The sequence below is a fragment of the Vombatus ursinus genome, unplaced genomic scaffold (genome assembly GCF_900497805.2).
Source record: "Vombatus ursinus unplaced genomic scaffold, bare-nosed wombat genome assembly UNPS02014791.1, whole genome shotgun sequence".
Classification (NCBI taxonomy): Eukaryota; Metazoa; Chordata; class Mammalia; order Diprotodontia; family Vombatidae; genus Vombatus; species Vombatus ursinus.
The window spans coordinates 26,650,338-26,677,185 of NW_020954569.1; the positions used below are offsets into that span (position 1 = coordinate 26,650,338).

At 38.0% G+C, this 26,848-nt stretch overlaps 1 protein-coding gene across 2 annotated transcripts in view; it reads left to right on the top strand.

Moving 5' to 3' along the window:
- Nucleotides 1-19,422, top strand: part of ANKH (ANKH inorganic pyrophosphate transport regulator) — a 127,165-nt gene extending 107,743 nt beyond the window's left edge. For both annotated transcript variants that reach the window (XM_027868821.1, XM_027868822.1), the window contains exons 10-13: nt 11,767-11,896; nt 14,328-14,451; nt 14,942-15,041; nt 17,232-19,422. In XM_027868821.1, the coding sequence (XP_027724622.1) occupies nt 11,767-11,896; nt 14,328-14,451; nt 14,942-15,041; nt 17,232-17,345 (468 nt within the window). In that variant the 3' untranslated portion in view covers nt 17,346-19,422. The remainder of the gene's footprint in view (nt 1-11,766; nt 11,897-14,327; nt 14,452-14,941; nt 15,042-17,231) is intronic.
- The last annotated feature ends 7,426 nt before the right edge of the window (nt 19,423-26,848 follow it).

Sequence of the window (26,848 nt, forward strand, 5' to 3'; positions counted from 1 at the left end):
AACCTAATTTAGGGCCGTCTTGTAGGATTGCTTTATAAGACCAGTACAGCCTTCTCCCTAGCTTTTTATGACACTGAGATCTCCTACCTGTCTGACAAGTGTTTCTCAGTCTCCTTTCCTAAATCTTCATGCAGCTCATGCCCACTAACCATAGCTTTCCCCCTGTGCCCTCTTCTCTTCTCCCTATGCACTGTCTCATTTGGTGAACTGATCAGCTCCCATGGGTTCCATATCTGTGTAGATGATTCACAGATCTATTTGTCCAGCACCAACCTCTGTCCTGAGCTACTGTCACATCTCAAACTGGATGTCCCATAGATATCTTAAACGCAACGTGGCCAAAACAAAACTGGCTGTCTTTCCCCAAAACCTTCCTCCCTTCCAAACTGTCCTCTTGGAGAACGAAGGACAAACCACACACAACCTGTTAGTGCTGAGGACAACAGCATCCTCCCACTTACCCAGGCTCACAACCTAGGGGCATCCCCAGCTCACTCACATTCACCCACATATCCATCTGTTATCATCTTGTCATGTCTGTCCCAACCTCTCTCCTATACATCCCATTCTCTTCATTCACATAGCCACCACTGTAGTATAAGCCCTTGCCACCTCTTGCTTGGACCAGTGCAGTAGATGTCTAATTGGACTCCCGTCTCAAGTCTCTCCACACTCCAGTCCATCCTCCACTCAATTGCAATGATCTTGGTAAAGCATGGATCTGATCATGTCACCCCTGCTCATAAACTCTAGTGTCTCTGGGATCAAAAATAAAATCTTATTTGGCTTTTAAAGCTCTTCACCATCTGGTCCCTTCCTACACTTCTAATCTTTTTGCACTTTCCTGCCTCCACGTACTCTACCATCCAGTAGCACACACCTTCTTGCTGTTCCCCACAGATGATGCTCCCCTGTGTCTGGAATACCTAACGTTTATATAGAGCTCTATGGTTTGCAAAGTTCCTTATCTTGTTGTCTCATTTGATTTTCACAGTGACATTGTGAGATAGATGCTCTTATGTTCCTCATTTTATAGAGGAAAAAACTGAGGCACAAAGAGGCAAGTATGTATCTGGGGCAGGATTCGAACTCAGGTCTGCCTAGCTCCAAGTACAGCACTGTGCCAGCTAGCTGCCTAAAGTGTTCTCCTTCCTTACCACCACCTCTTGGCTTTCTTCAAGATTCAACTCAAATCTCCAGTTCTTTGCCACCACAAAGAGAGCTACTATAAACATTTTAGAATATGTAGGTTCTTTTCCTTTTTCCCTAGTCATCTTTGGAAATAAACCTAGTAGTGGTATTGCTGGGTCAAAAGGTCTGGGGCCCATACAGAGAGTTCACTAACTCTTTGGGCATAATTCCAGATTGCTCTCCAAAATGGTTGGATCAGTTCACAATGCCACCAACAATGAATTAGTGTCCCAGTTTTTCCACATCCCCTCCAACATTTGTCACTTCCCCTTCAATCATTTTAGCCAATCAAGTAGGTGTAATATGATGTCTCGAAGTTGTTTTAATTTGCATTTCTCTAATCAATAATGATTTAGAGCATTTTTTCATATATAAATTGTTTTGATTTCTTCCTTGGAAAACTGTTCATGTCTTTTGACCATTTATCAATTGGGGAATGACTCATATTCTTATAGATTTGACAAAGTTCTTTATATATTTGAGATATGAGACCTTTATCTGAAAAACTGTCTAAATTTTTTTTTCCAGATTTTCTGCTTTCCTTCTGATCTTGGCTACATTTGCTTTATTTGTACAAGAACTTTTTAATTTAATGTAATTGAAATTATCCACTTTACACCTAACTTTGCTCTCTATCTCTTGTATATTCACAAATTGTTCTACTCTCTGTAAGCCTGGCACCTTCTGCAGAAAACCTTTCCAAGTCACCCCATCCCCCAGCCTCCCACTGCTAGTGTCTCCCCCCTTCAGATTCCCTTCCATTTATATGTGTCTTATACGAATGTATAGATATGGTTGGTTATTGCATTTTGTGTCCTCCATTAGAATGGGAGTTCCTTGACAGTAGGGACTGAGTTTTTGCCTTTCTTTGTATCTCCAGTGCTTAACACAGTGCATTAAGCACCTAATGAGTGCTTAATTAAATGCTTATCGAGACTAATAGTATATATTTCTACCCACAATAGGCTTCGTGAGGAACACACTTCATTTACTGGTCTTGATTATTCACATTGGAAAAAATCATGATGAAGTAGCCAAAAGTATAATCATTTCTCTCTCTCTCTCCCTCCCTCCCTCTCTTTCTCTCTTTCTCTATCTCTCTCTCTCTCTCTCTCTCTCTATATATATATATATGTATGTATATATATGTGTATATGTATGATGTGTTGAAATTCCTTTTTTAAATTATAGCTAAGCATGTGTCTGAATTATTTTCTCAGTTGTGGCAATGACAAAGTCATTTATATGTTCCCACCCCTTCATCCAAAGACATACATTTTGCACGATGTCTGGCAGGAGTTGGAGTGCCATAGGATTCAAGGTGTAGCTCACTTTAAGCTGCTGAAACATCTGGCGATCCTGGTAAAACTGCATCCTCTCATCCAGTCCTGGCAATAACACATTGGCAAGATGCCTCATAGGAGTCTCGGTGGTACAAGATTGAAAACGTAGCTCCCTTGAGAACTTCAGGATGCCAAAGAGTAGTGTTAGGTGGACAAATCTTGCTTCTTATTTGCAGATCTTTCTAACCGTCCACGTGTTTTTTGTTTTCAACTTTTCTGAAATACGTATAAAGGTATTTGACCTTTCAGGATGTGGAATCTAGGCCTGGATGTAGTGTGTTTTAGTGGCTTACTAGCCACTAAATTTGACACCAATGTTCCATAATCCTTTTTACTTTAATGTTCTATAAAATCCAGTTATTGCATTGTTCATTATCTCTTATGTCCTAATATAACCAATATGCAGTAGGGGTAGGGGGAAGGAAGCTGGAGGGGAAAAGAGCCTAGACCTATAAATCTTTAATGTAAGATGAAGAAACCCCCCATCCCCCCAGTGATGCAGATGTGCACCTGTTCTGAAACCTAATCCTAGGGAATTACATGGGGCACTGAGAGGTTTAGTGATGTGCCCAGGGTCATCCAGCCAACCAGTATGCGTCAGAGGAGGGGTTGACTCCAGGTCCTCCTGACAGTTAGGCTGGCTCTCTTTTCACTATGCCAGGATGCTTATATTTATATGGTACTTTTAAGGTTTACAAAGAAACAGTATGAATCTATCCCCTGGAAAGTGGGTTCACATTGTGGGACCCTTGACAAGTACTTCATCTCTGTCTCTGGACAACTTTCTAAGACCAGAAGTTGCAGAGAACGAGCTGACCTACATTGATAGAGGCAGTCTTCTTACCTGGCATTTTGTTTCATCAAGAAAATCATAGCTCCTGCTACAACCCCTTTAATTGAACACTTCCAAACTCTTTTCTTATTTAATAACTCTGTGAAGTAGATAGTATAAATAGTATTATTACCTTTTATACAGGGAGAAACTGAGGCTTTTTAAGGTAAAGTGAAGGGTTTTGCTCATGGTCACCCAGCTAGTAAGCATCAGTGTCAAGATCTGAAAAGTCTCTGAACGTAAATCCAGCATTCTTTGCACTATACCATCCTTTATAGTAACAAAAAACCTTCATAATATAATATGATATAAATCTCCTTTAACATAGGTGAAAATGTTGCACGCACACATGTCCAGATGAGGCTATATATGAAATTTACTATATTCACATTGCTTAGAAAAGTTTATTTCATCATCTTATGGTTATTAATAAATAGGATATAAACTACTGTGTTTCATAATTAACATGACCTTTATTGTAGCTTATAGTTTGTATATGAAATAAGAGAAATCCTCAATTGAGTACAATAAAGGTAGTAAATCTGGCTGCTAAAAAAAAATGAAGATAGATAAATTCAGAATTACAAATTTGTTGCAAACCCCAATTCTTATTACAGGCATTTTAAAACCAATACGTAGTTGGGCCTCAGAAAAAGCATCACAACTTGTCAGATTAAAGAGAACCAGGTTGCTCGTACCATCTTTGATGGTCACCCTCTAATGAGATAATAGAATGGCAGTCTTGCCACTTGGGCTCTAGAAAATCTAATGCTGCCATAACTCTGTGAAATAAAATGTATTCATTGTCAGTGGTTGATTCGGTTTGTATTCTAGGTAGGAAAATGTTAATGCCATCGGGTCCTAACAGCATTTAAAGACTGCAGGGTCATCCTAGTGTTAGCTTCTGGGGCATTTTCTCCTCTTGGGGCTTAGATCAGGCAGTCAGTCAATGTTTACCAAGTACCTACTATGTGATAGGCATTGTGCTTAGATAAGAAAACTGAACTGACCTTTTGCTGGGGAAACTAATGGTTGTCTGATCACTGTTTAATGAGACTGACTTTCTAAAGACCCCAGTTTCCTGAGATATCATATTTTTAAATGAGAGATAGTATGAGTTTAACCCAAAGCCACAAAAACCTTGATTCAAGCCATGCCTATGATATCTTACTAGATTTGTGAGCCTCTCACTGACACTGATTAAACAGGGGTTGGAAAATCAGTTTGACAGCTGAGTAAAGGATGGACTGGATGGAGAAATACTTGAGGCGTGTGAAGTGATGAGGACCCAAACCAGGTACGGTGACAGTGCCGGAGGAGAGAAGGGGACATGTGTGAGAGATGTGAGGAAAGTAGAATTGACAGGGCTTGGATTAGATTGGGGGGAGTGAGTGAGGAGTCGAGGATGGCATCTCCTTTAGCAGAGATAATTTCTTCACCTAGGAATTCCCTATATCGATGAAATCACAGGCCCAGTCCCTATCATGAATATATTTAAACACAGGGAGACTAAAAGGTTCAGTCTGCCCTTTTTGGTCTAGTGGTTTTAATCGGGCTTCAATGGTCAGTTTTGTCACTAAAAAAGTAAACCATGTGTTCTTCTATGGGAGTTTTTAAAATAAGTTTTAAAAATAAGGAACTATGCTTTTTTGTTAACTATAAAATTCATATAAAGATAATTGTAATTATAATCTTATAATGGTGATAGCCAGCGTATTCTCACTAAAGTCAGGAGTCAAACTGAGGAGCTAGAGTTTTTTTTTAATAAATTTGGTTTGTACTTTTACATGAAATTGGTATATTTTTCAGCATAGGCTTGTCCAAAGTAGATCTTTCTTTCAGGTTTTGTAGTAACAAAATAGTAACAGCTCTAGCTGTACTTTGGAACTGTTTAGATGAGGATTCAGAGTATACATCTCTGGGACACAAATCCATGATTGGGCAATTAGGTTACATTCTGAGAACTTACCTAGTAATGACCTGGGTGTCTTTGTAACATCATATTACTTACCATGGGACAAAGGCAAGGAACTGTGTGAATGGAACACTGAACGATGGAGTCAGACTAGCCCCATGCAGCTTCTCCCCCCATGTCTTTCCTATGCCCTCACTGATGTTTGCCAAGGTGGGCATAACAGCGACCATGAATCACACCATGTTTCCCTGAGTAAAGTGTTGAAATTGTCTCTCTCTAACTGTATTCCTAGAGCAGCCTGCCTAGCATAACACAATCAGGGTCTTAATGGTACTTATTGCGACATTTAAATTTTTAAGATTCCTTTTCTGAGGTCTTGTGATACATTGTGAAGTTTAAGCCTCTTTTTTGCTTTTTAATTTCTAAAAATTATTTTTGGCTCCATGTCGTTAGTAGTGTTATCATTGTGTCCTGAATCTCGAGTCTGTTTTCCTCGAAAATTTGAGCCACCATCGATTTCTCAGAAAGCAATAATGCTTCTAGCTAGACTCCCTCCATGTAAAAACATCATTGAGGAGAGAAGGATTGACTTAAATACTTGTAAAATGCAGTTAGGCCTGCCTGTCACTCTAGTCTATCAACAGCTACAAACCATCGTAGGCATGAAAGCCTGTGGAAGCATTAATCCTGGAGCACTCCCTCATTCACTCCGAAGCTGCTAGCTACACAATAATAAAGGCATGTTAATGATTGTTCAGCTTCCTCAAGTTTCCCTGGAAGGCTTATATATATGTTATGCCAATCACAGTTGAGATTGTCCAAATCCCACAGTTCATAGAATCTGAGTATCACTAATTGAATCCAGTCTCTGGGGCAATCCTCACCTGTCTGGAATACTTTAGAGGATCACTGGTCTATGGAAAATATTTTGGATCCAGCCTAAAGCAATATTGGAGAGGTTTTGGTCCTTGCCAGAATGGAATCTGCCAAGCTGAGAGAGCATCATTAGCCCTAGGGTATGACCAGTGACATGGCCACACACCTATAGATTACAAAGTCCTTGTGCTAATTTGCTAGATTTGTGGAAGTTCTTTTCCTTTCACGTCAAAGATGTACTTTGCATCAAGCCTGAGTGTTAAATTACCTTCATTTGTCACTTTTGAATAGCAATGTGACATAACATGACAGAAAACTGTTGCCCATTTAGATGAAAACAGTATGTTAAAAAAAAAAATTCAGTGGTGTGATTCTCTCTAACCCACCTAAATCCTTTCAAAATAAGATCATTACAATTTTTAAATCCTTAAAAGACTTTCCTTATTTTTTTTCCTTATTTTTTAAGTAGTGAATCTTTTGCTGGTGTCTGATTAGGACAAAATAACCACAAAAGGTATTTGTACTTATTTAAGTATATTTGTTGTGCGCTATTATTATATTCCTTTTTTCCCTCTCCTAACCAGTTGAAAGTCCTTGATTTTTCTTTATTATTTTTTAATTTAATTTTTTATTTTTTATTTTAATTTTTTAATTTAATTACCAGAATACTTCAGAAGTTCATGAGTAGCAAAGCAGATACAGGGCTTGGAAAAAGACAAAAAATCCATTTGTTCCTTTTAGTCTGAGGGACCAGGACACCTTGCAATGGAAATGGGAAACTTGAAGTGTTAGGCAAATGAGTCATTTACCCAAGGTCCCAAAGCAAGTCAGAAGAAAAAGTGGTAAGCTGCTTTCGTAGTTGACTTTGCCTGATAGTTAGTGGAAATGTCCTTGTGTGGCCTTCCTTCTCACTAGAAGTTAGGTAGACTTATTGTCAGGAGGGAAGATATAAGTTAGCCAGAAGTCATGGTTTCATTTCCTCCACCATTCTTGGGCGATCCCTAGGAGGTCCCCTAAGTGTAATGTGGCTAAGGAGGAAGGTCCCTGTTATTGAGGAACCAGATAATATTAGAACAGGAACTCCGGGAGTGGGTGGAGTAACAATGGCTGTGTCCATTTGGCCCAGGGCAATTCAGTGAGGAGGAAAAATACTAGCATTGGGGAAGGTGTTGATATTGCCCAGATGCCGGGTAGGTGCAGTACTTGGATAAATTGGGGAGAGGGAAACCTCTTCATTATATTCTGCTTTGTACTTATATTATTAATGTAAACAAGCATTTTTACTATTTCTGACACAGGATATCTCTGGTGAAGGGTCCTGTCAATTTGCAGTGTCAAACATGATAAATATAGATTTCCTTCAAAGCACTTTCATGAAGATATTTGTTTTCATAGATTTTTTTAATGAAATGCCACAGTATCCCTATGTAATTTTTCAGTCACCAGTCGGTCAACAAATATTTATTAAGCTCCTGCTATGTGCCAGGCACTGTGCTAAGTGCTGGAAGCAGCTAGTGCTAGTAACCATATTTCTTCATTAAGAAGCCTGAGGCCTGAAGAGATCATGACCTGGAAAAGTCTGACTATCCACAGGTCAACCTAGGACCATGGTGATCTCCTGGCTCCCAGATTAATAAAGAGAGAATTATTCTAACCTCTAACAAATGGCTTTATCCTCTTCTCTGCCTTTTATGCCTCTGGAAGCCTGATAATTAGGTAGAATAGTCTCTACCCACCAGAAGGAATCATTTTTGATGCACCAGACCAGAACTGCTTCACTAATAACACACTTTACTTTGCTTTCTTACTTGGTTTCAGGTCTTATGACCTCAGTGAAAGAGAGTGTGAAAGACCTTGAGAAGTATAAAGTATCATACATGCATAAATATTATTATGATGTCCATTGAATATCTAATGTAGTGCTTGGTTTGTGTTTCCCTGAAAGCTTCTGGATGAAAATGTGATTTTTAAATTTCAGTCAATTTAGTTTAAAAGTTAGTAAAAAACCCAAACTTCCCTCATTCAGTCTATCAACAAGCATTTTAATGTTGAGCTGAGAAATCTTTTAAAATGCAGTGGGGTTTTTAACAAGAACATGTTATCCCTTCCCACTCACCCCCCAGTCCCATATTTTATCCATTTGAACCATAGTCTACACTTTACAGAGTAACCACCTAAAGTATAAGGCATGGGTATCATTAACCCCATCTTACAATCTTATAGTTTGGGCTCAAAAGGGTTAAGTGACTGGCCGAGGATCACACAGCCAGTAAGTGGCAGTGTCAGTGGCTATTGCTTTCTCCAGTTGACCCGGTGGCCTCGGTCCATCTGCTCCTTGCTGACAGTTCTCTTAAGGTTTCCCAGGTCTGCTGTGTTCTCAAAGTTCCTTGCAGACTGAGGTACCACTAAAGGGATACAAATCAATATAGCTGCAGTACCTGCGGACCTCTTGGCAATAGAGAATTCTAAGTGATTTCATATATTCTCCCACAGAATCAATTGCTCCTCTCCTGCCACTGAATATGGGAAAGTAGAGTGATGATGACAGTAGTATGGATAGTATTCCAATTGCAAGGTCTGCTAGGTTCACCACTATTCATTCATTCAGTAAGTGTTCACTATGTGCCAGGTGCCAGTGATATAATGACAAACAGGACAGTCCATCCTCACAAGAAGCTTTCATTCCATTCTGTTTGTTATGGCTCATAGAACTATAGATCTGGAGCTGAAAGGGACCTCAGGGGTTACATACTCTAAACCCTCAGATGAGGAAAGGGAGGTCCAGATGTGAAGTGACTTGCCCAAGGTCACACAGGCCGTAAGTGTCAGATGTGGGATTTGTACCCAGTCTTCTGATGCCCAATCAATTGCTCATTCCACTGTACCACCTTACCTATCTGAAACAAAATGATTGGTAGTTAGGGGATGATTGTGGAATCTACAAGAAACCATTCGAGAATGCCTTCCCAATTAATAAAAAGAAATGCAAGGGAAGGTGGCCTAGCCATACCAGATCTAAAACTGTTATGAAGCAGCAATCATCAAAACTACTTGAGGCTAAGAAGTAGAGTGGTGAATCAGTAGAACAGGTTAGGTACACAAGACACAGCAGTCAATGACTATAGTAATCTGTTTGATAAACCCAAAGACTCTAGCTTCTGAGACAAGAACTTAACTATTTAACAAAAACTGCTGGGAAAACTGGAAAACAGTGTGGCAGAAACTAGGCATAGATCAACATCTTATACTGTATACCAAGATAACGTCAAAATGGGTACACAATTCAGACATCAAGGGTGAAACTATAAGCAAACTAGGAGAGCAGGGAATAGTTTACCTGTCAGATCTATGGAGAATGGAAGAACTTATGACCAAACGAGATAGAGAATATTATGAAATGCAAAATGGATAATTTTGATTACATTAAATTAAAAAGGTTTTGCACAAACAAAGCCAATGCAACCAAGATTAGACGGGAAGCAGCTGGGAAACAATATTTACAGCTAGTATCTCTGATAAAGGCCTCATTTCCAAAATATATAGAGAACTGAGTTAAATCTATAAGAACACAAGTCATTCCCCAATTGATAAATGGTCAAAGGATATGAACAGGCAGTTTTTGGATGAAGAAATTAAAGCTATAGTCACATGAAAAAATGCTCTAAATCACTATTGATTAGAGAAATGCAAATCAAAACGACTCTGAGGTAGCATTTCACACCTATCAGAATGGCTAACATGACAAAACAGGAAAATGATAGATGTTGGAGAAAATGTGGAAAAATTGGAAGACTAATGCATTGTTGGTGGAGTTGTGAACTGATCCAGCTATTCTGAAGAACAGTTTGGAACTATGACCAAAGGGCTATAAGACTGTGCATACCCTTTGATCCAGCAATACCACTACTAGGTCTGTATCCCAAAGAGATCATAAAAAAAGGGAAAAGGACCCACACATACAAAAACATTTATGGCAGCTCCTTTTGTGGTGGCAAAGAATTGGAAATTGAGGGGATACCCATCAATTGGGGAATGGCTGAACAAGTTGTGGTATATGAATGTAAAGGAATACTATTGTTCCATAGGAAATAGTGAGCAGGCAGACTTCAGAAAAACCGTGAAAGACTTGCATCAACTGATAACTGAGTGAAGTGAGCAGAACCCAGAGAACACCGTATATAGTAACAGCAACATTGTGCGATGACTTAGACTTAGACTTAAGCTCTTCTTAGACTTAGCTTTTCTGAACAATGCTATGATCTAAGACAATTCCGAAAGACTCATGATGGAAAATGCTATCCCCATCCAAAGAAAGAACTATGGAGTTTGAATGTAGATCGAAGCATACTATTTTCTCTTTTTTTGTTGTTGTTTTTCTTTTGTCTTTCTAATGGTTTTTCCCTTTTGTTCTGATTATTCTTTCACAACATGACTAAAGTGGAAATATGTATAATGTGGTCATAGCCCATATCAGATTGCATGCTGTCTTGGGGAGGGAGTGGTAAAGGGAGGGGGGGAAATTTAGAACTCAAAATCTTATAAAAGTGAATGTTGAAAACTAAAAATTAATTAATTAAAAAGGAATATCTTCCCAGACCTGGTAAGTTGGTATCAAGTGACTTATGTGAAATCCTGTCTGGTGTCAGCCTCCATCAGAATTTCAGGGTGTCCCTCTACAGGTTTAAAATGTGTTTCCTCCTTATCTTTAGCTATTCCTTCCTTTTTCTTATTAAAGTATTTTATTGATATTCTTTTTCTTTACATCATTATCTCTTCCAAATGACCCCTTAGCTCCCCTATAACAAATAAGTAGTCTGGTAAGACTAATCAGCATAATGACTATGTCTGTCAGTGTCTCTGCAGATAGGCGGGAGGAATGGATGCTTCACCATTAAGTCGTCTGACATCATGATTGACCACTGGAGTCTATCAGTGTGTTTTCCTCTACATCATTGAGATTTTCATATATGTTGTTCTAGTTCTGCTTACTTTTGTTCAGCTTTAGTTCATACGAGCCTTTTCAAATTTCTCCCACTTTTTCATATTTATTTTTTCTTATGGTATAATAATATTCCATTATAATTCTAGAACATAATTCCCAATTAATGGATAACTACTTTTCAAGGTTGTTATGAGGATCAACTGAGATAACATTTGTAAAGTGCTAAGTAGGTACTTATTAATAAATGTTTATTCACTTTGCCAAACCCCTTTTTTTCCATTTCTTTGCTATTACCAAAAGAAAAAAAAATGCAGTTAGGTATATGCTGGTATATATGAGACTTTTCCTTCTGTGTATGACCTCCTTGTGACATATTCCTAGTGCTGGAATTGCTGTGTCAAAGGATATATGCAGTTTAGTGGGGATTTTTTTTAGTGTAATTTCAAATTGTTTCCCAGAACAATTGGACCAATTCATAGCTCTGCCAACAGCACATTACTGTGGCTTTTTTTTTCTCACAGCTCCTCCAACATTTACCATTTTCATCATTGCCATCTCTGCCAATTTGGTTGTGAAATACAACCTCATTTATTTTAATTTACATTTCTCTCACTAATGATTTGGAATCTGCTTTCATGATTGTTTAATGGCTTTTGTTTCCTTCTAGCTCTGTTTTGTGATGTTTTGGACCCCCAACGTTTCAGAGAAGATTTTGATTGACATCATTGGAGTGGACTTTGCCTTTGCAGAACTCTGTGTTATTCCTTTACGCATTTTCTCCTTCTTCCCAGTTCCAGGTGAAACTTCCTGATTGTCTTTCCCTTTGGTCTTCTTATTTGGGAGTAAATAGTTTATCAAAACTACATTTTTACAAGGAGATTTTATAGAGGAAAGGAAAAAAAAGATGTAAAAAAGCAAGAAACTAGTACTAATAATAATATAGCGCTTTAAGTACTTTGCATGTGCTATATCATTTGAGATAAACACAGGTGGCAGTTTAAAAGACAACAGAGGCAATAAAATGAGGGTGAGAAGAGGGATGATTGGCTTTACTAGCAGAGCCGGGGAAGAAATTTGAGGATGTGACCTGGAATACCAAGAAGGAAAATAATGATAGTTTGAAACAGTTGGAAAATTAGGGCACTGAAATGCCAAGAAGATAGCAAAGAATCTACGGGTTAAGAAATGTTCCAGAGTGATTAAAAAAACACAGCATACATTTTGTCATTATTTGCCCATAGTACGGTAAGAACAGGGTAAAGCAGTTGAGATAGAGTTTCCAAGTCATGGCTGCTTTGAGACTCAGCCGCAGCTGAGTCCTGGACCATAGCAACAAGCCTCTGCACATGCCGCTACTTTCGTTTTCTTTGGCATCAGCAGAAACTGTCCGGTGAGCAGGTAAATGCAGATTAGTGGAAGAACCAGACCCTTATTGATCAGGGTTCATTGAACAAATATTGAATTGTGAAGTAGCCAGGATAGGAAGGAGCCGGCTGTATTCGCATAAAATAAAACTTGTCCTGTCCTTGTGTGATCAAATGGGTTTGTAAAGAAGGCCCAGTGTTCAGGCTAAGACCATTGTAGTCACTGATCCCAAAAGCAAGGAGGCATCTGTGTGTCTGCAGTTTAGAAGAATATTTCTTGTCTAAAAACAGGAATTATATCTTTCTGGGCCTTTGTTTTCTCTTCCCTAAAATGAAGGAGATTGAACTAGATGATCTTTAAGGTTCCTCGTAGCTGTAAAATTCTATGTTTCCTTCCTCATGTTGTGGCTAATCAAACTAACGTGTGGTTTGTCACTTCTTTAACCAAACAAAACTATTTTTTACTGAAAAAGTAAAATGAACAATAAAAGTAAACTGGCCTCTCCAGTGGGAAGTTAATGCACATAGTTCATGGGAATACAGCTGATAAATTTTCTCTTTCCACAAACTGTGCCCTGGAAATTAGATTTCCTCCTTCAACAGTGAGTACTTTTTCCTCCAGTGTTTGTTTGCCTGATGCTGGCTTAGCAGAGGCTCAGGCCCATTATCACTTGTTTAACTGTAGCTGGCTGCTACTTTTCAAAAGATGCAAGCATGCTGTCCTCTTTAAGTTCCTTCAAAATGCAAAAATTTAGGGGCAGCTAGGTGGCACAGTGGATAGAGCACTGGCCCTGAATTCAGTAGGACCTGAGTTCAAATCCGGCCTCAGATACATAACACTTACTAGCTGTGTGACCCTGGGCAAGTCACTTAACCCCAGTGCCTAGCCCCCCCCAAAAAAAAGAAGAGACAAAATGCAAAAATTTAAGGGAGGTTCCAGATGGAATAAACAGACATTCTGGGCTTTCCTTACTAAGAAAAATCGACTTGATCTTTCATAAGCAAGAGTCCCTTGCGTAACACTCAGCATGTATTTTTTGAGTACCTAACTCATACCTAGGCAGTCTTTGAGAGCTCTAAAAGAAGCATAACACATAATCCTTGGCCCTGCCTGGAGCTTAGGGTCTAATTAGGCAATAAGATCAGCACACAGGAAATATACCCTACAAAGAAGCATATTATTTAGGACCAAAACAAATTCTGCAGACAATGCGTGTTAACAGAACTTCAGAGAAAAGGGATATTGACATGGAAGTCAGTGGACCAGGGAAGCTGCAGGCAGAGGAAGGCCATGACCTATGTGTCATGGGTATGGGGCAGGACTGGACAGACGTGACAGGAAGGAAGATGAAGGACATTGGAACAGAGGGGAGACAAGATGAGGAAGTGCTTGGTTTGGGGAAATAAAGTCTGCCAGTTTTGTAGGACAGTAAGAAGAACTGCAAATGGAACACAAGATTGGGTAAGTAGGATATGCAATCGAGAGGATGGGGCACTAAGCAAAGTATTTTATTAAGATTTGTTTTGTTACTGCTATTTTATTGCAAGGAACTTAGGTTCCTATTAAAATTCCTTCAAGTGAACCTAAACAAGAAAATTAAGCAACAGTGGGCCAGGAAACCAAGCAAAGAGTATGTTTACTACATATGGGGTGCTACCAACCAGGGCCTTAAGACTTGACTACCCCTTTGCCTCAGCCTAGAAGCCTTCATAAATAATCTATTAGAAGAAATCAGCCTTCAAACATACTGTAATCTGGACTTGTCTGAATATGGAGGACCCTGAAAGCCCCTAGTAGAAGTAGGGGCAAAGGAGTCGTGAGAAAGGCTATCACTTGATGCCGTTTTCCACTCTCTCTGAGCAGTCACAGTGAGAGCGCACTTGACTGGTTGGCTGATGACACTGAAGAAGACATTTGTATTGGCCCCCAGCTCCGTGCTGCGCATCATTGTCCTCATCACTAGTCTTGTCGTCCTCCCTTATATGGGGTAAGTAGCTTTTCTGACTTATGTACGGGATGCCATTAGGGACATCGTCCTCATTTCCTTCAAAAGTGTGACACCTAGAGCTTAAGATCTGTGTTTTCACATACCAGTCTCCAGTGTGCCTGAATTTAGAACTAGAACCAGCTTGTTGTTTTCTGCCTTTGAACCAGCAAAACTCAGATCAAAAGAGGTTTACGGACATTTCTGATTAATGGGGATAACAATCACTAATTACCAAGCAGCAGAAGATTTGCACAGCTCTGTTCCCCAGTAGTGAGCAACTCCACAGGTAGGAAATGCAAAGTCTCACAAGTTACTAGTTTTAGAATGCAAACTCTGTCATTAAATATCAGGACTCTCTTCTCATTCTCGACTTTAACCTTAGATGATTTAAAATATTTGCAGTAGCATTTCTTTTGTGCTCACTCTACTTTTTATTTGTGCCATGGTTTGGGGTTAAATTTTTAAGGATACATTTTTCTCTTATTCTCAGGGTTCACGGAGCTACCCTAGGAGTGGGGTCACTCCTAGCTGGCTTCGTGGGAGAATCTACCATGGTTGCAATAGCAGCTTGTTATGTCTATAGAAAACAGGTAAGATGTTGATTAGTCTCAGCAGGCAGTTGCTCCATGAATACTCAATCAACCAACAAGCATTTATTGAGAACTTAGTGGGCCCTGGGATAGGTGCTGGGGATACAAAGGAAACAGGAGAAACACATAAATGCCATATCTGATGCTAAAATAGGACTATTTGGTATGTTCCCAGGTGCTTTTCAAGCCCATTTCACAGTCATCCTTATGAAATGAGTATCATTAAAAAATCTTTGGGGAGAATTGTTACTGCTGTTTAAAATCTCCCCTCTCACATCCTCTACCTTCCAGCCAAAATGACCTGTTTGTTTGTCATACGTGAAATATCCTTTCATATCTCTGCCTCCCGCATCCCTGGAATGTTCTCCTTCCTCCCTTCTGCCTCTTGGAACCCCCAGCTCCCTTCAAGGCTCAGCTCAAGTACTTACTTTTTTCTTCAGGAGGCCTTTCTTGTTCTGCCTGTTGGTGTTGGTAGTGGTATTGGTCCTTATTTTCAAAGAGGAGCAGTGACATCACAGGTGATGTCTTGACTTGCCTGTAAATTGAACTGAAGTGATACAGGGTTTTGAAGAGTCATCGGCCTCACTTTCTCTTCCTGAGTCATCCAAATTCAGTGAAAGGACAAAAATTAAGACAACTGGTGATGGCCCAGGATGCAGTGGATGACTTTGGCATCTCTGATGCCTGACCAGGTTCTGAGCATTTGACAGTGTCTGCTTCAGCTATCTTCATGGCCACTGGAACAGATTGTTCTCATTTGCCCATTCCACCATTGTTTGTAGATAGGCAGAAAGGAAATTAGCATTTATTAAGTGCCTACTGTGTGCCATACACTATGCTAAGTGCTTTACTTTATCATTGATCCTCACAGCAATCATGGGAGATAGGTGCTATTATTATCCCCATTTTTTACAGTTAGGGAAATTGAGACAAATAGAGGTTAAGTGACTTGCCCAAGGTCACACAGCTAATAAGTGTCTGAGGACAGATTTGAACTCAGGTCTTCATGACTGTGGGCCTACTCCAACCAATGTGCCACCTAGTACCTTCCAAAAATATTTTTTAAATATTGGCCTTGTATTTACCTATCTATGAACATGTATCTCACAAGTTACATACAAACTCCTTGAGAGCTTGTATGTATATCCTCAGTGCCAGCACAATTCCTGGCACAAAGTGTGTGCTTAATAAATGCTTACTGCTCGATTCCCTACCTAACTTTCTATTTGACTTCCTTACCACAAAAGTAAATTCACTTACTACTTTTGAAAAGAATTTCCAAAGCCATAATGTCATTTGATGTTTAGGTGTTAATAACAAAAAAAAAAAAAATAGCTCTCTGCCTAAAATGAAACAAACAGGACCAGAAATTTTGGAAGTAATGCATTATAACTGTTAACATCTTTGTTATTTTAGTGGAAACATCCTAAAAGGATTTCTGCAGTCTTGCTACTCTTGCCACAACAGACTGAAATCACAGAATCTAAATAACAGAATATAAATTCTCTGAGGATGGCATTGATTTTTCATCTTGTCTTTGTATACCTAGCACATTAAATAGTGCTTTGCCCCTAATATGTGCTTAATAAATGCTCATTGGATTAGATTGAGGAAATCCTGAAGAAATAATTATTTTTCACACCTTCAGGGATTCTTCTATTCACCTCTTGAACTAGAGAACTTTTCCTTTAAAGAATGTCACAGTAAAATGTGTGTGTGTGTATAATAAAACATTTGCCATCCTTCAAAGTGAAGCACAATGACCACTTTCTGAATTTTTCCCAACTGCCTGCTTCTTGAACCTCCTGCCCCACTTGTCTTTTGTAGATTTTGTCACTTAATAATGCCCTGCAACAGGTTGAACTCTAATTGCTTGATGATTATATATTTAACCGCACTAACAAAACTGTAATATTCTTAAGAAGAGGAGCCATGTCTACCTTATAGTTCTCATTGCACCAAGCACAGTGTTAAACATGCAGTAAATATTCAATAAATATTTCAGGTAGTAACTGAATTTTTGGCCAAAATGATATGCATGCCCTCCATATCAAGATACAAGTAAACAATCACCTAAGATTTTTATGTAGCATATTCTGTCTTTTGAATGGTCATTGTTCCAGGGTCAACTTGTGTTGACATTTTGATTCTGTCTGTATTCTTGGATTTATGAATTCTTCTTTGATCTAGAAAAAGAAGACCGAAAACGAGTCAGCCACAGAAGGTGAAGACTCCGCCATGACTGACATGCCTCCAACAGAGGAAATTACAGACATCGTAGAAATGAGAGAAGAGAATGAATAAAGACATGAGATGATGTGACTGATCACCACACCACAGAGACAGTTGGAATAATACTTCAGCATCTTTTCTTCTTTCATCTTGGGTTTTTTTTTTTTGTTTGTGTGTATTTTTTTTTTTTTTAAATGAAAGAGGCCTTGATTTAAAAGGTTTCAGATAAATTCTCTAGCATACTGGGTATGCTCACATTGATGTGGGACCTAAAGAGAGGTCTTTTCTTTTTCTCTTTTTTTTTAAATGGAATTAGTTTTTCTGCACCATAAAAAACTAAGAGACATGGCTGCATCATGGTAGAAGTTGTCTCCATTGTTGAAGCCTTCACTTCCATTGGACAATCTGCATTTGTCAACCAAAGTACTGCTGTGTGTCTCTGTGCCATTGGCTACATGGCCCACTCGTGCCCTTTGGCCACAAACTCAACTCCATTTTTTTTTCTTCCTCTTTTTTAGGATCACAAGGTTGAAAATACAGTATCTAAAAGTTGAATTTTCTTTTACTCACTTGACAATAACTTGGCTGTATAAACAGATATAACCCTTGTGGCCTAATATATTCCTCTTGCCCGTGGAGTTATAAACTGTCTACTATTAAAATACAGAGGGGTAAGAGGCTAAATTCAGGAAGAGTCAAAGTCTATTCAAAGGAAGAGAATTGTGAATAGGCTTCATTGAAATATGGAAGTAATTTTTTATGGTCTGAGAGATCATTGGGGTAGCAAAAATGAATCATAACTCAACAATTGTATTTCATTTTACATAAGAGGTTCAAAGAGGGTTGTGTTTTGTTTTGTCTCTTTAATATCCTAGTATATACGTCAATGTTTTTTAGTCACCTCATATTACCAAATTTCAAGTCTTTTGCATGCCGTTACCTGCTTTTCATTCTCCTATCCTGAAGGTGGCACTACAGGTAGTTGAATGGAGCATTCTAACTGATTTTGGTTTTGGTTTCTTCAAGAGAACTGAAAGCTTTAGCTAAGTCATAATCTAGCAATCTTGTGCTAGATAGGTGTATTAATAACTTTTTAGGTATAGTTTATTGTATCTTTCTGCCATTCTTATAACTTTGTGGTACATATAACTCATGGAAAGCACTAGGATATATAGCCCTTTCATGCCATACAATAAAAAGAAGACACTTTATAAAATTACTAAAAATCACTATGTGATCTTCCCTGAAATTAGGCATTTGGATTCAATTTAGTAAAGTATATTTTTCTAAGTTTCACAAAATTTTTTTTCTTTTCTGAATTTTGGACATATTTAGTTTACTAAATTCTTGGCTTAGTCAAAACACTTGAAAACTGACAAAACCTAAATAAAATATTATTTTAAATATATATACTGTATAGGTTATGTAATTTATTTTAAGCTACAATACATCTCCTATTTTTGCATTTTCAATAAGATGTCTTTAATACAATATGTTGGCTGCCTGTGTGCACATATAATTAGTTAAAACATATTGTATCAGTGAACATTATGTCTTAGTTGCAATAGTTGTACTTGGCTCATTACTTGTACAAATGCAATAAGATTGAGTAAATTTCAGGAGAGATATTTTTCAGTATGGGTGAATGGGGTCTAATTGGTCAGCCTAAGCAGAAAACATTGGGAACAAAATGGTAATACTAGATGGGCAAGGAATAAAAAGCCCTCTGGATTTTTTATTTTGTTTTTGATGTTGTACTCAGATTATTCCTCATAATAAATTAACTAAGCTGAATAAAGTCAACCTTGTACAGGAACAGTGTTGACATTTAAATTTCTGATACACAATATCCCTTGGGCATGCCTACATTGTATAGAGGCCTGTGTACTTCCTAGAGGCCTGGCTTGTTGTCATTTTTTTCTTCTCCCACATAGTGAGATGTACAGCTTTATGGCAACAGTAGAGGCAAAATTAAGAAGTAGAGGATGGGAGAGGAAGGTGAGTGGGGACAGAGATCTTATATTTTTGTTTTAGGTACATGGCTAGAAGTTTAAGTGGCAATATGTTTTATTATTTGTGAGTGTTTGATGCTTGTGGAATTGGAGCTAGATTTTTTTTTTAATTAAAAAAGTAAATTTGTCCCTGAAAATCAGGTACTTAGAGTTTCATTATCTTGAGTTGTGCAAAGTTGTTGAGTTGTTAAAATTGAACTTCAGCAATCCCCCTTTGGATACAAAAGAACAGCAACGTCAGCGAATCCAGACTGGGAGAAATGGTTCCAGTGCTTTCTGGGAATGCCACAAACCCTGCCCCAGGGATGCATCTTGAAGAAGATCTCCTGCCCTGTAGTTAAAGGAATGGATTTAACACAGACTTGAGATCAAAATTGAAGTCTGTGACAAAGCTCTTCTTCTATTGTGAACAAAGGCTTCACAGAAAGAAAAAAGAATGTGAAAAGTGAGCGATAGGTATCAAGTAGGACTAGGGACAGGCAAAGTAGACAGCAACCAGGCACACTTTAATCTTTTTATAAAATGCCCATTTTAGGTCAGAAAATCTTGCTCTCTGTGAAATATAGGTATTTATCTGGTGATAAATCAAGCCACATGTCCCCTCCCCCCACCAAAAAAAAATGCTCTTAAGCCTCTGGTGGAGAAGTAGCCCATGTAATTTTTCAATTCTTGTTTAGGGTCCCAATGCCTTGTCTCATTTCTAGGTGCAACATGTATGCACAGTCTTCCTCCCAAATTGTTGAAAGAGTTGACGCCAGTCCTTTGGTTCTGCTTACCACAGAAATGTATTTAATGTGGAAGTCAAATAGCTAAGAGATAGATTGAGTAGATTATTTCAGTAGTGAAATAAGAGAAGAACCATGAAGATGATACGGTTGGCTAACTCTCTCCCTGTTGATTCATTTGTTGTAGGCTCATTTCAACATTAAAAAAAAATAAACCTGAAGGACATTTTCGTTTGAAAACTTAAAGACAGCATCTCTGACAGATGATTATCCTGAGATAGAGAATCTTCCTATTTCACATTTCTTTTCTGGCTGCTGGAGGAGGAAGTTATTTTCAATTCAGTTGCCTTCAGTACTTTTTTATTAAGCTGATACAAGGAAATAATCCTACTTGAAGGAGGAACTTGTATCTCCTGGCACACAAATCTTGCTATAGAAAGGAAATGGACCTCTATTAAGATGTGGACATGCCAGCCAAATATCTCAGGGACTGTTGAGAAATTTGTTTATTAGCAGGAAACCCATGACTTCTTACCAGTTTATAAACGTGGGGATGCAAAATAACTTCTTTGCTTTGCTATGGGTCGTTCACCCAGCACTCCTCTTTGTTTTCTGGGCTTGAATATAAAATAATAGCATGTACAGTCATAATAAAAATGGGACAAATTAGTTCATTTTTTCAAAATTTAATGCAACACCTTACTATTATGCTATGCATTGAAATGTTGTTATAGATCAGTAGTTTTCCATGAGAGGTAGCTGGGCACCATGGCTAGAGGGCCAGCACTGCAGACAGGAGAACTTGCCTTTGATACATTCTGGCTGTGTGTCCATGGACAAGTCACTTAACAGAGCCCACACACACAGTCAAAGATAAAGTTACAAATGAGCTGCTGATCTGCATTAAGGGAGAGTTTCCATACTTGGAGTTCCCCAAATGGATGAAGTCACAGATCTGGACCAAAAAAAAAAAATCTCATTTATATAGAAACCAAATCATTCATTTACATTATCACACCAGATCTTCAAAAGGGATTTGTGAAGTGGTAACTTAGGCATCATCCTCATTTGATGAGGAAGCTGAGTTTTGGCAGAGTTAAGTGGCTTGTCTGAAGTCATACAGTAAGTTAGAAGTGAAGATAGGACCCAGACCTAGGAGGCAGTGTTCTTGTCACTTAGTAGCTGAGCGCCATTGGGGTTTTGGCTAGAAACTCTTCTGAATTTGAAACAGGAGCTGTGGCCTTGCATTGGCCCTCTGACTCTCACTTTGGCTTCCTCAGTAGTTTGCCCATAAACAGCAAAGAGGTGTTTATGTACAGAAGGATTGACATTAAATTCCTAAAATACTGGGAAAGGAAATTGCTTGTTATTTGATTACTTCTCCAAACATTTTTGCTTTTTATTTCTTCTTTTCTCTAAACTGAAGACTCCTCTCATTTCTAATTAGTAGGCTTTTCTGCTGAGGGGAAGATGGAATTTGCATGTCCATTGATTGAAAATATGTTGATTTTTAAAATCTTAAATAATAGCTGTCTGGATCAGTCTTTTTTTTTCTTACCATTAACTAAAGTAGGATGAGAATATATTTTTAAAAAATAAAAGGGCAAACTACATTTATATAACTGTAATTAAAGAATATTCATTTTAGAAGTATTTGTATGATATTTTAAAACCTTTCCATTTTAATGAACTTTAGGTCAATACCTGGGTTAAATTTTTTTGGTTAATGTTACAGTTAGCCATGAGATCTGGGCTCTTCACCTGGAGGTGAGCTGGTCTCTGAGCCTGGAGTGAGATGCAGCTTATCATAGGATCATAAATTTCTATAAGCCAGAAGAGGAAATGGGTCTTGCCATGACTTCTTGTTTCAAAGGCTAGCTAGTGTGTGTAAGTGTCTCGAATGTGGGTGTGTATGTGTGTCTGTGTCTGTGTTTATACACAATAGTACACCTTTCTTGAGGAGTGTAATCATGGCTTTAAAAGACTTAGAAATTCATAGGTATGGTAATACCTGCAATGCACTTTCAGCTAGCTTCCTAAAAATTGAAAATAATAACTACATTCATAAGTCAAACAGCTTTCACCATTGCCCTCTCACACATACACAAACACACACACATGCAGCAATCACAGAAGCATTTGACCCTAGACCCCCCCCATTAAAGGCATGCTTCTTGTAAGCATTTTAACAAAGTTTTTTCTGTGTGTGGTTATTTTGAATCTCTATTTCTGTAATTTGAAGCAGCAAAAATATGTGACAGATCAGATGATCTAATCACCTAAAAAACAGGATGTATAGCAAATCTGGAGAAAACAGTTCTTCAAAAACATGGTCATTCCTTGTTCCCTGCCTTTTTCTTCCAAGGGGGAAACAAAACAAAGGTTTAAAAATTATTAGAAACATCCAAAATGTAAGTGAGATGTTCATTATATGTTTGCAATACTAACTTATAAAATAACAAGGGTATAAAAAGTTAGTTAAGCATTTGATCTCAAAGGAGAAAAGGATAAAGAGGGATTGATATGACCTTATTTTTCAAGTTAGGTTCACTTTTCTTCTCTTAGGGAAGATCAGGCAAGGTTGGGCCTGTTCTGCTGCTATATTCTTTCTTTAAGAACTACACCAAAGGAAGAACTCCTGGATCAGTTTAAAAAATAAATAAATAAACCTCTCTTTCCTAAGCCCCAGTGGCTCTGGGGGAACTATAGCCAGTAAACTTCAATAATGATTTTCTTTTTATATTTTTTCTGCCTCATTTACAATCAACCAAGCTCTACAAAAGATTACATATATGCATTTTTCTAAAATGCTTTCAACATTAGGTAGAGCCAACAAGTTTGTTTTAATATGATAATTGGTTTAAGCATAGGTGATGTAATTAAAAGTGCACTTCATTAAAATGAGACTTGACCTCATCCAGCGGCAATATGTGTATTTCAAGGAAAACTAGAAACAGTCTCCTATTTGAATAAGATATGATTTCTTAATTTTCTTTTCCTCAAGAGAACCAGCTGAAAGTGAATCCACTGTTCACCCTTGCACTTCATGGAAAATTATTTGAAAAGAAGAATTTTTTTTCTTATGAAAATTTTAATGACAGAGGCTCCCTAACTTTGGTCCTGGGAGCTGGTAATGGTGCCTTGGGGAACAGAAAATGGAAACCATTTCCATGGGAGGGCCAACTCCTGGAGCCTATGAGTTATTAAGGAACCTAAGAATTCATGTAAAGGATAGTCAAATTTGTTATTAGCTGGTCACTGAAAGCAATTTTGGAGCCTCAGTGGTGTATAGATGTCAACAACTGTACATCCTATAAAGTTAGTCATGTGACCAAGAAATGGCCCTTACATAAAAAAGAAATAATAAGCTCACTACTGGTAAATACATTGCTGGGGGCTCTACTTGAATGTTACTGGGTTTTCTTAACCATCTTCTAATGTAAATGAGACTAATGTCTAAAAGTAGTAAGAATGAAGTTATAAGTTAGAATGGAATAAATCCATGAAGATAGAAGGTTATTCTGTATACTGTGTGGCAGTTTCTTCCAAATGATGAAACAGTTATTTTTAAGAAAAATTTCCAAAGACTCAAGGCCCATAACTAGAGGGTTTGAGTCCCCACAAGTTTTGGAGTATGGTACAAGGATGCTAAAATTAGGGAGTGTGGGAGAGGAAGAGTATGGGAAATGGGAATTTTACCTCGTTCATCATTTTATACCTGACATTACAAGAGATTCAGTTGTGCTGTGTGTTTAAAAAACTTTTTAAGGTACATTGGGCGTCATAGTGTATGTGTACTCTAGCTGTCAGTTTATATTCTTGTTTCACATCAAAACTGGGTTTAATATAAACCATTGAAATCACTCACATTAAAATATTTGTGCAGCCTTTGATTTAAAAAAATGACTGCAAGAGGTCAGTATAAAGTATGTATTGCATTAATGAGTGCTGTTTATGTATTTAATATAGAGAGATGTAAGTTTTTGCAGTTAAGAAATTTATGCTTTTTTTTCTTTTTTGGATTTGTGCTCAGATATTGTCAAGTAGCTTTCATAATCTAATTTACTTTAAGTAAAGCTCAACAAGTTTGCATATGATTGAAATTGTTTTCAGTTTTTTTCATTCTGATAGTCTAACCACTTGTCCAGTGCCTCGTTAATAGCGATTACTAGGTGCAAAGTTAAGTATAACCACAGTTTCTACAACTTCAAAGAGTACAGTAAAATCCCATTTCTTTCCATTGGTAACCTCCTTCCAAACTTTAAAAATGTACTTACCCCTGAAAAGTTCTTTGTCTAGCATAATTTTTTATTCAATTCAAGTCCATTTCATCTAAACCTGTCTCCTATGGAAATGACTTTATTTCCTATATTTTTAATAATCTACATGAACTCTGGGGATACAAACAGCATAAAAATCTTCCAACACAGCAGCTCCTCAGTGGAGGAATTATGGGAAAACATGGACAAGAGAGTCAAGTAAAATGGGGATCAGAACGTACAATGCGGGTTAGCACAGGGAGTGCCCACACAGAAGTTCAGAGAAGATCGTCCACTTAACTCTGAGATTTTTAAATGATTCATGATTTTATAATATGTTGGTCTGTTGCCTATTTTTCTAAGTCCAGTGAGCATTTCCTTCAGTTATTTTTTTTAATTCTGAGATTCACCAGATTGACAAAGGAGACCGAAACACAAAAAAGATTAAGAACCATTGCCTCTGAGCTTAGAGCTGTCAGAAAGTGAAATGGCATGGGCTGTCTGGCAAGTGTCTTCATCACTGGAAATCTTGCATGTTGCCACCCCTCAATAGAATGTAAGGTCCTTGAGTTCAGGGACTATTTTCCATCATTGCCCTTTTTTATTCCCTAGATTGGTACCTTATACTAAGCAGGTGCTTAAAGTTTATTGTATTGGTTAGCATGGATACAGAACAGTAGAGAAAGGAAAAGCAACTTCTCCTATTAAATGGGGGGGAGGGGCGCATGAGGATTCAATAACTTCTCTAAAGTAGATGTCATCATGAACACCTTTTGAAAAATTATATGAACTCCTGAGTAAGCAGGAAACCATACAAAGTCACTTTTTCAAAGTAATCCAAACACATATTGTACTTGTTCTCCAAGAATCTAAGGATTTTGTCTACAAAGTACACAGGGCCTGATACTTAAAACAATTTAATTCAAGATTTTTGTTGTTCAGTTATGTCTAACTCTTTTTGACCCCATTTGGGGTTTTCTTGGTAAAGATGCTGGAGTGTTTTGGCATTTCCTTCTCCAGCTCATTTTACAGATTAGGAACTGAGGAAAATGTGGGTTAAGTGACTTGCCTAGGGTCACACAGCTACTAAGTGTCTGAGGCCAGATTTGAATTCAGAAACATGAGTCTTCCTGACTCTAGGCCTGCCAGTTCTATCCACTGTGCCACCTAGTTGCCCCAGTCCAAGATAAAACCTAGTTTTACAAATGTATTAAAAAAAAAATTCTCAGCTCTCAGGCCATACAAAAACAGGCATAGTTTGCTCACCTCTGCTCTAGACACTCTATCAAAGTGCTTCCTAAAATATGGTGCCCATACCTGAACACAATACTCCATGGCAGAGTAGACCAGTACTATCTTCTCTCTCCAGACCTATTTTCCTCTTAATGAAGTATATATTCACATAGAATGTTTTGGCTTTCATTTGGTTCACTCTCATTGGTTCACTGAAACTTCCAGATCTTTTTCTGATAAACTGCAATCTAGCCATACTTTCTCTGTCTTGTACTGATGGAGTTGATTTTAACTCAAAAGTGAGGCTTTAATAAGATGAAATTTAATGCCAATAAATGTAAATTCAACTGAGTGCATAGTTCAAGATGGGGAATTCTCTGCAGATGGTGAGTTTGTCCATATCATTCTGGACATTGTGCTGATTATATCAAGACCCAGAGCATAGCAGAGACTCCTAAATAAGATCCATACTCACTCAAAGGTGTTTGGCCCCACTATCCACAAATAAAAGGACTTGATAAATTTCCACTTAATGACTCCCAGTTGGATGATCAGACTTTTTTTTTTTCCAGTGAGGCAATTAGGGTTAACTGACTTGCCCAGAGTCACACAGCTAGTGAGTGTTATGTGTCTGAGGTCAAATTTGAATTCAGATCCTCCTGACTCCAGGGCCAGTGCTCTATCCACTGCACCATCTAGTTGTTCCCTGATCAGATTCTTTTAAAAAAAGAAATCAGTTCAGCTGAATGAACCAACATATCAATCACAACTGATTATATGTGCAATATTCCACACTCATAGTCCCCCACATCTTGAAGGATAGAGATACATTTTCTCAGTGCTTCTCCAGGTCAGTATAATTACACATCATCCAGTTTCATTTTTATTTTTCTGTTTATGTTGTTACATTCACTGTATATATTGTTTTCCTGGTTCTGATATTTCACTCTGCAAAATGGAATAAGCAGAACCAGGAAAACATCACACAAACATACACACATACATACATTTTCCTTTGTTTCTCTGAATCTTTCATATTTGTCACTTCCTATGGTGCATAATATTCCGTTACATTTGGGTACCACAATTTATTCATCCACTGCCCAATCCACACGCATCTACTTTGTCCTTAGTTCTTTTTGGTATACGTGGGATCTTTCTACCTTTGACTTCCTTGAGGCATTTACCTATCATTAAGAACTCAGCATCAAAAGGTATGGACATCTTAGTCACTTTTTTAACCTTATTTCAAACTGCTTTTCAGAATATTGATTTTGTCTTTTTTAATTAAAAAAATAATGTCTTAGTAAGCCAAAGTCTGCCTTTTCACCCTCCACCCCAGCCCT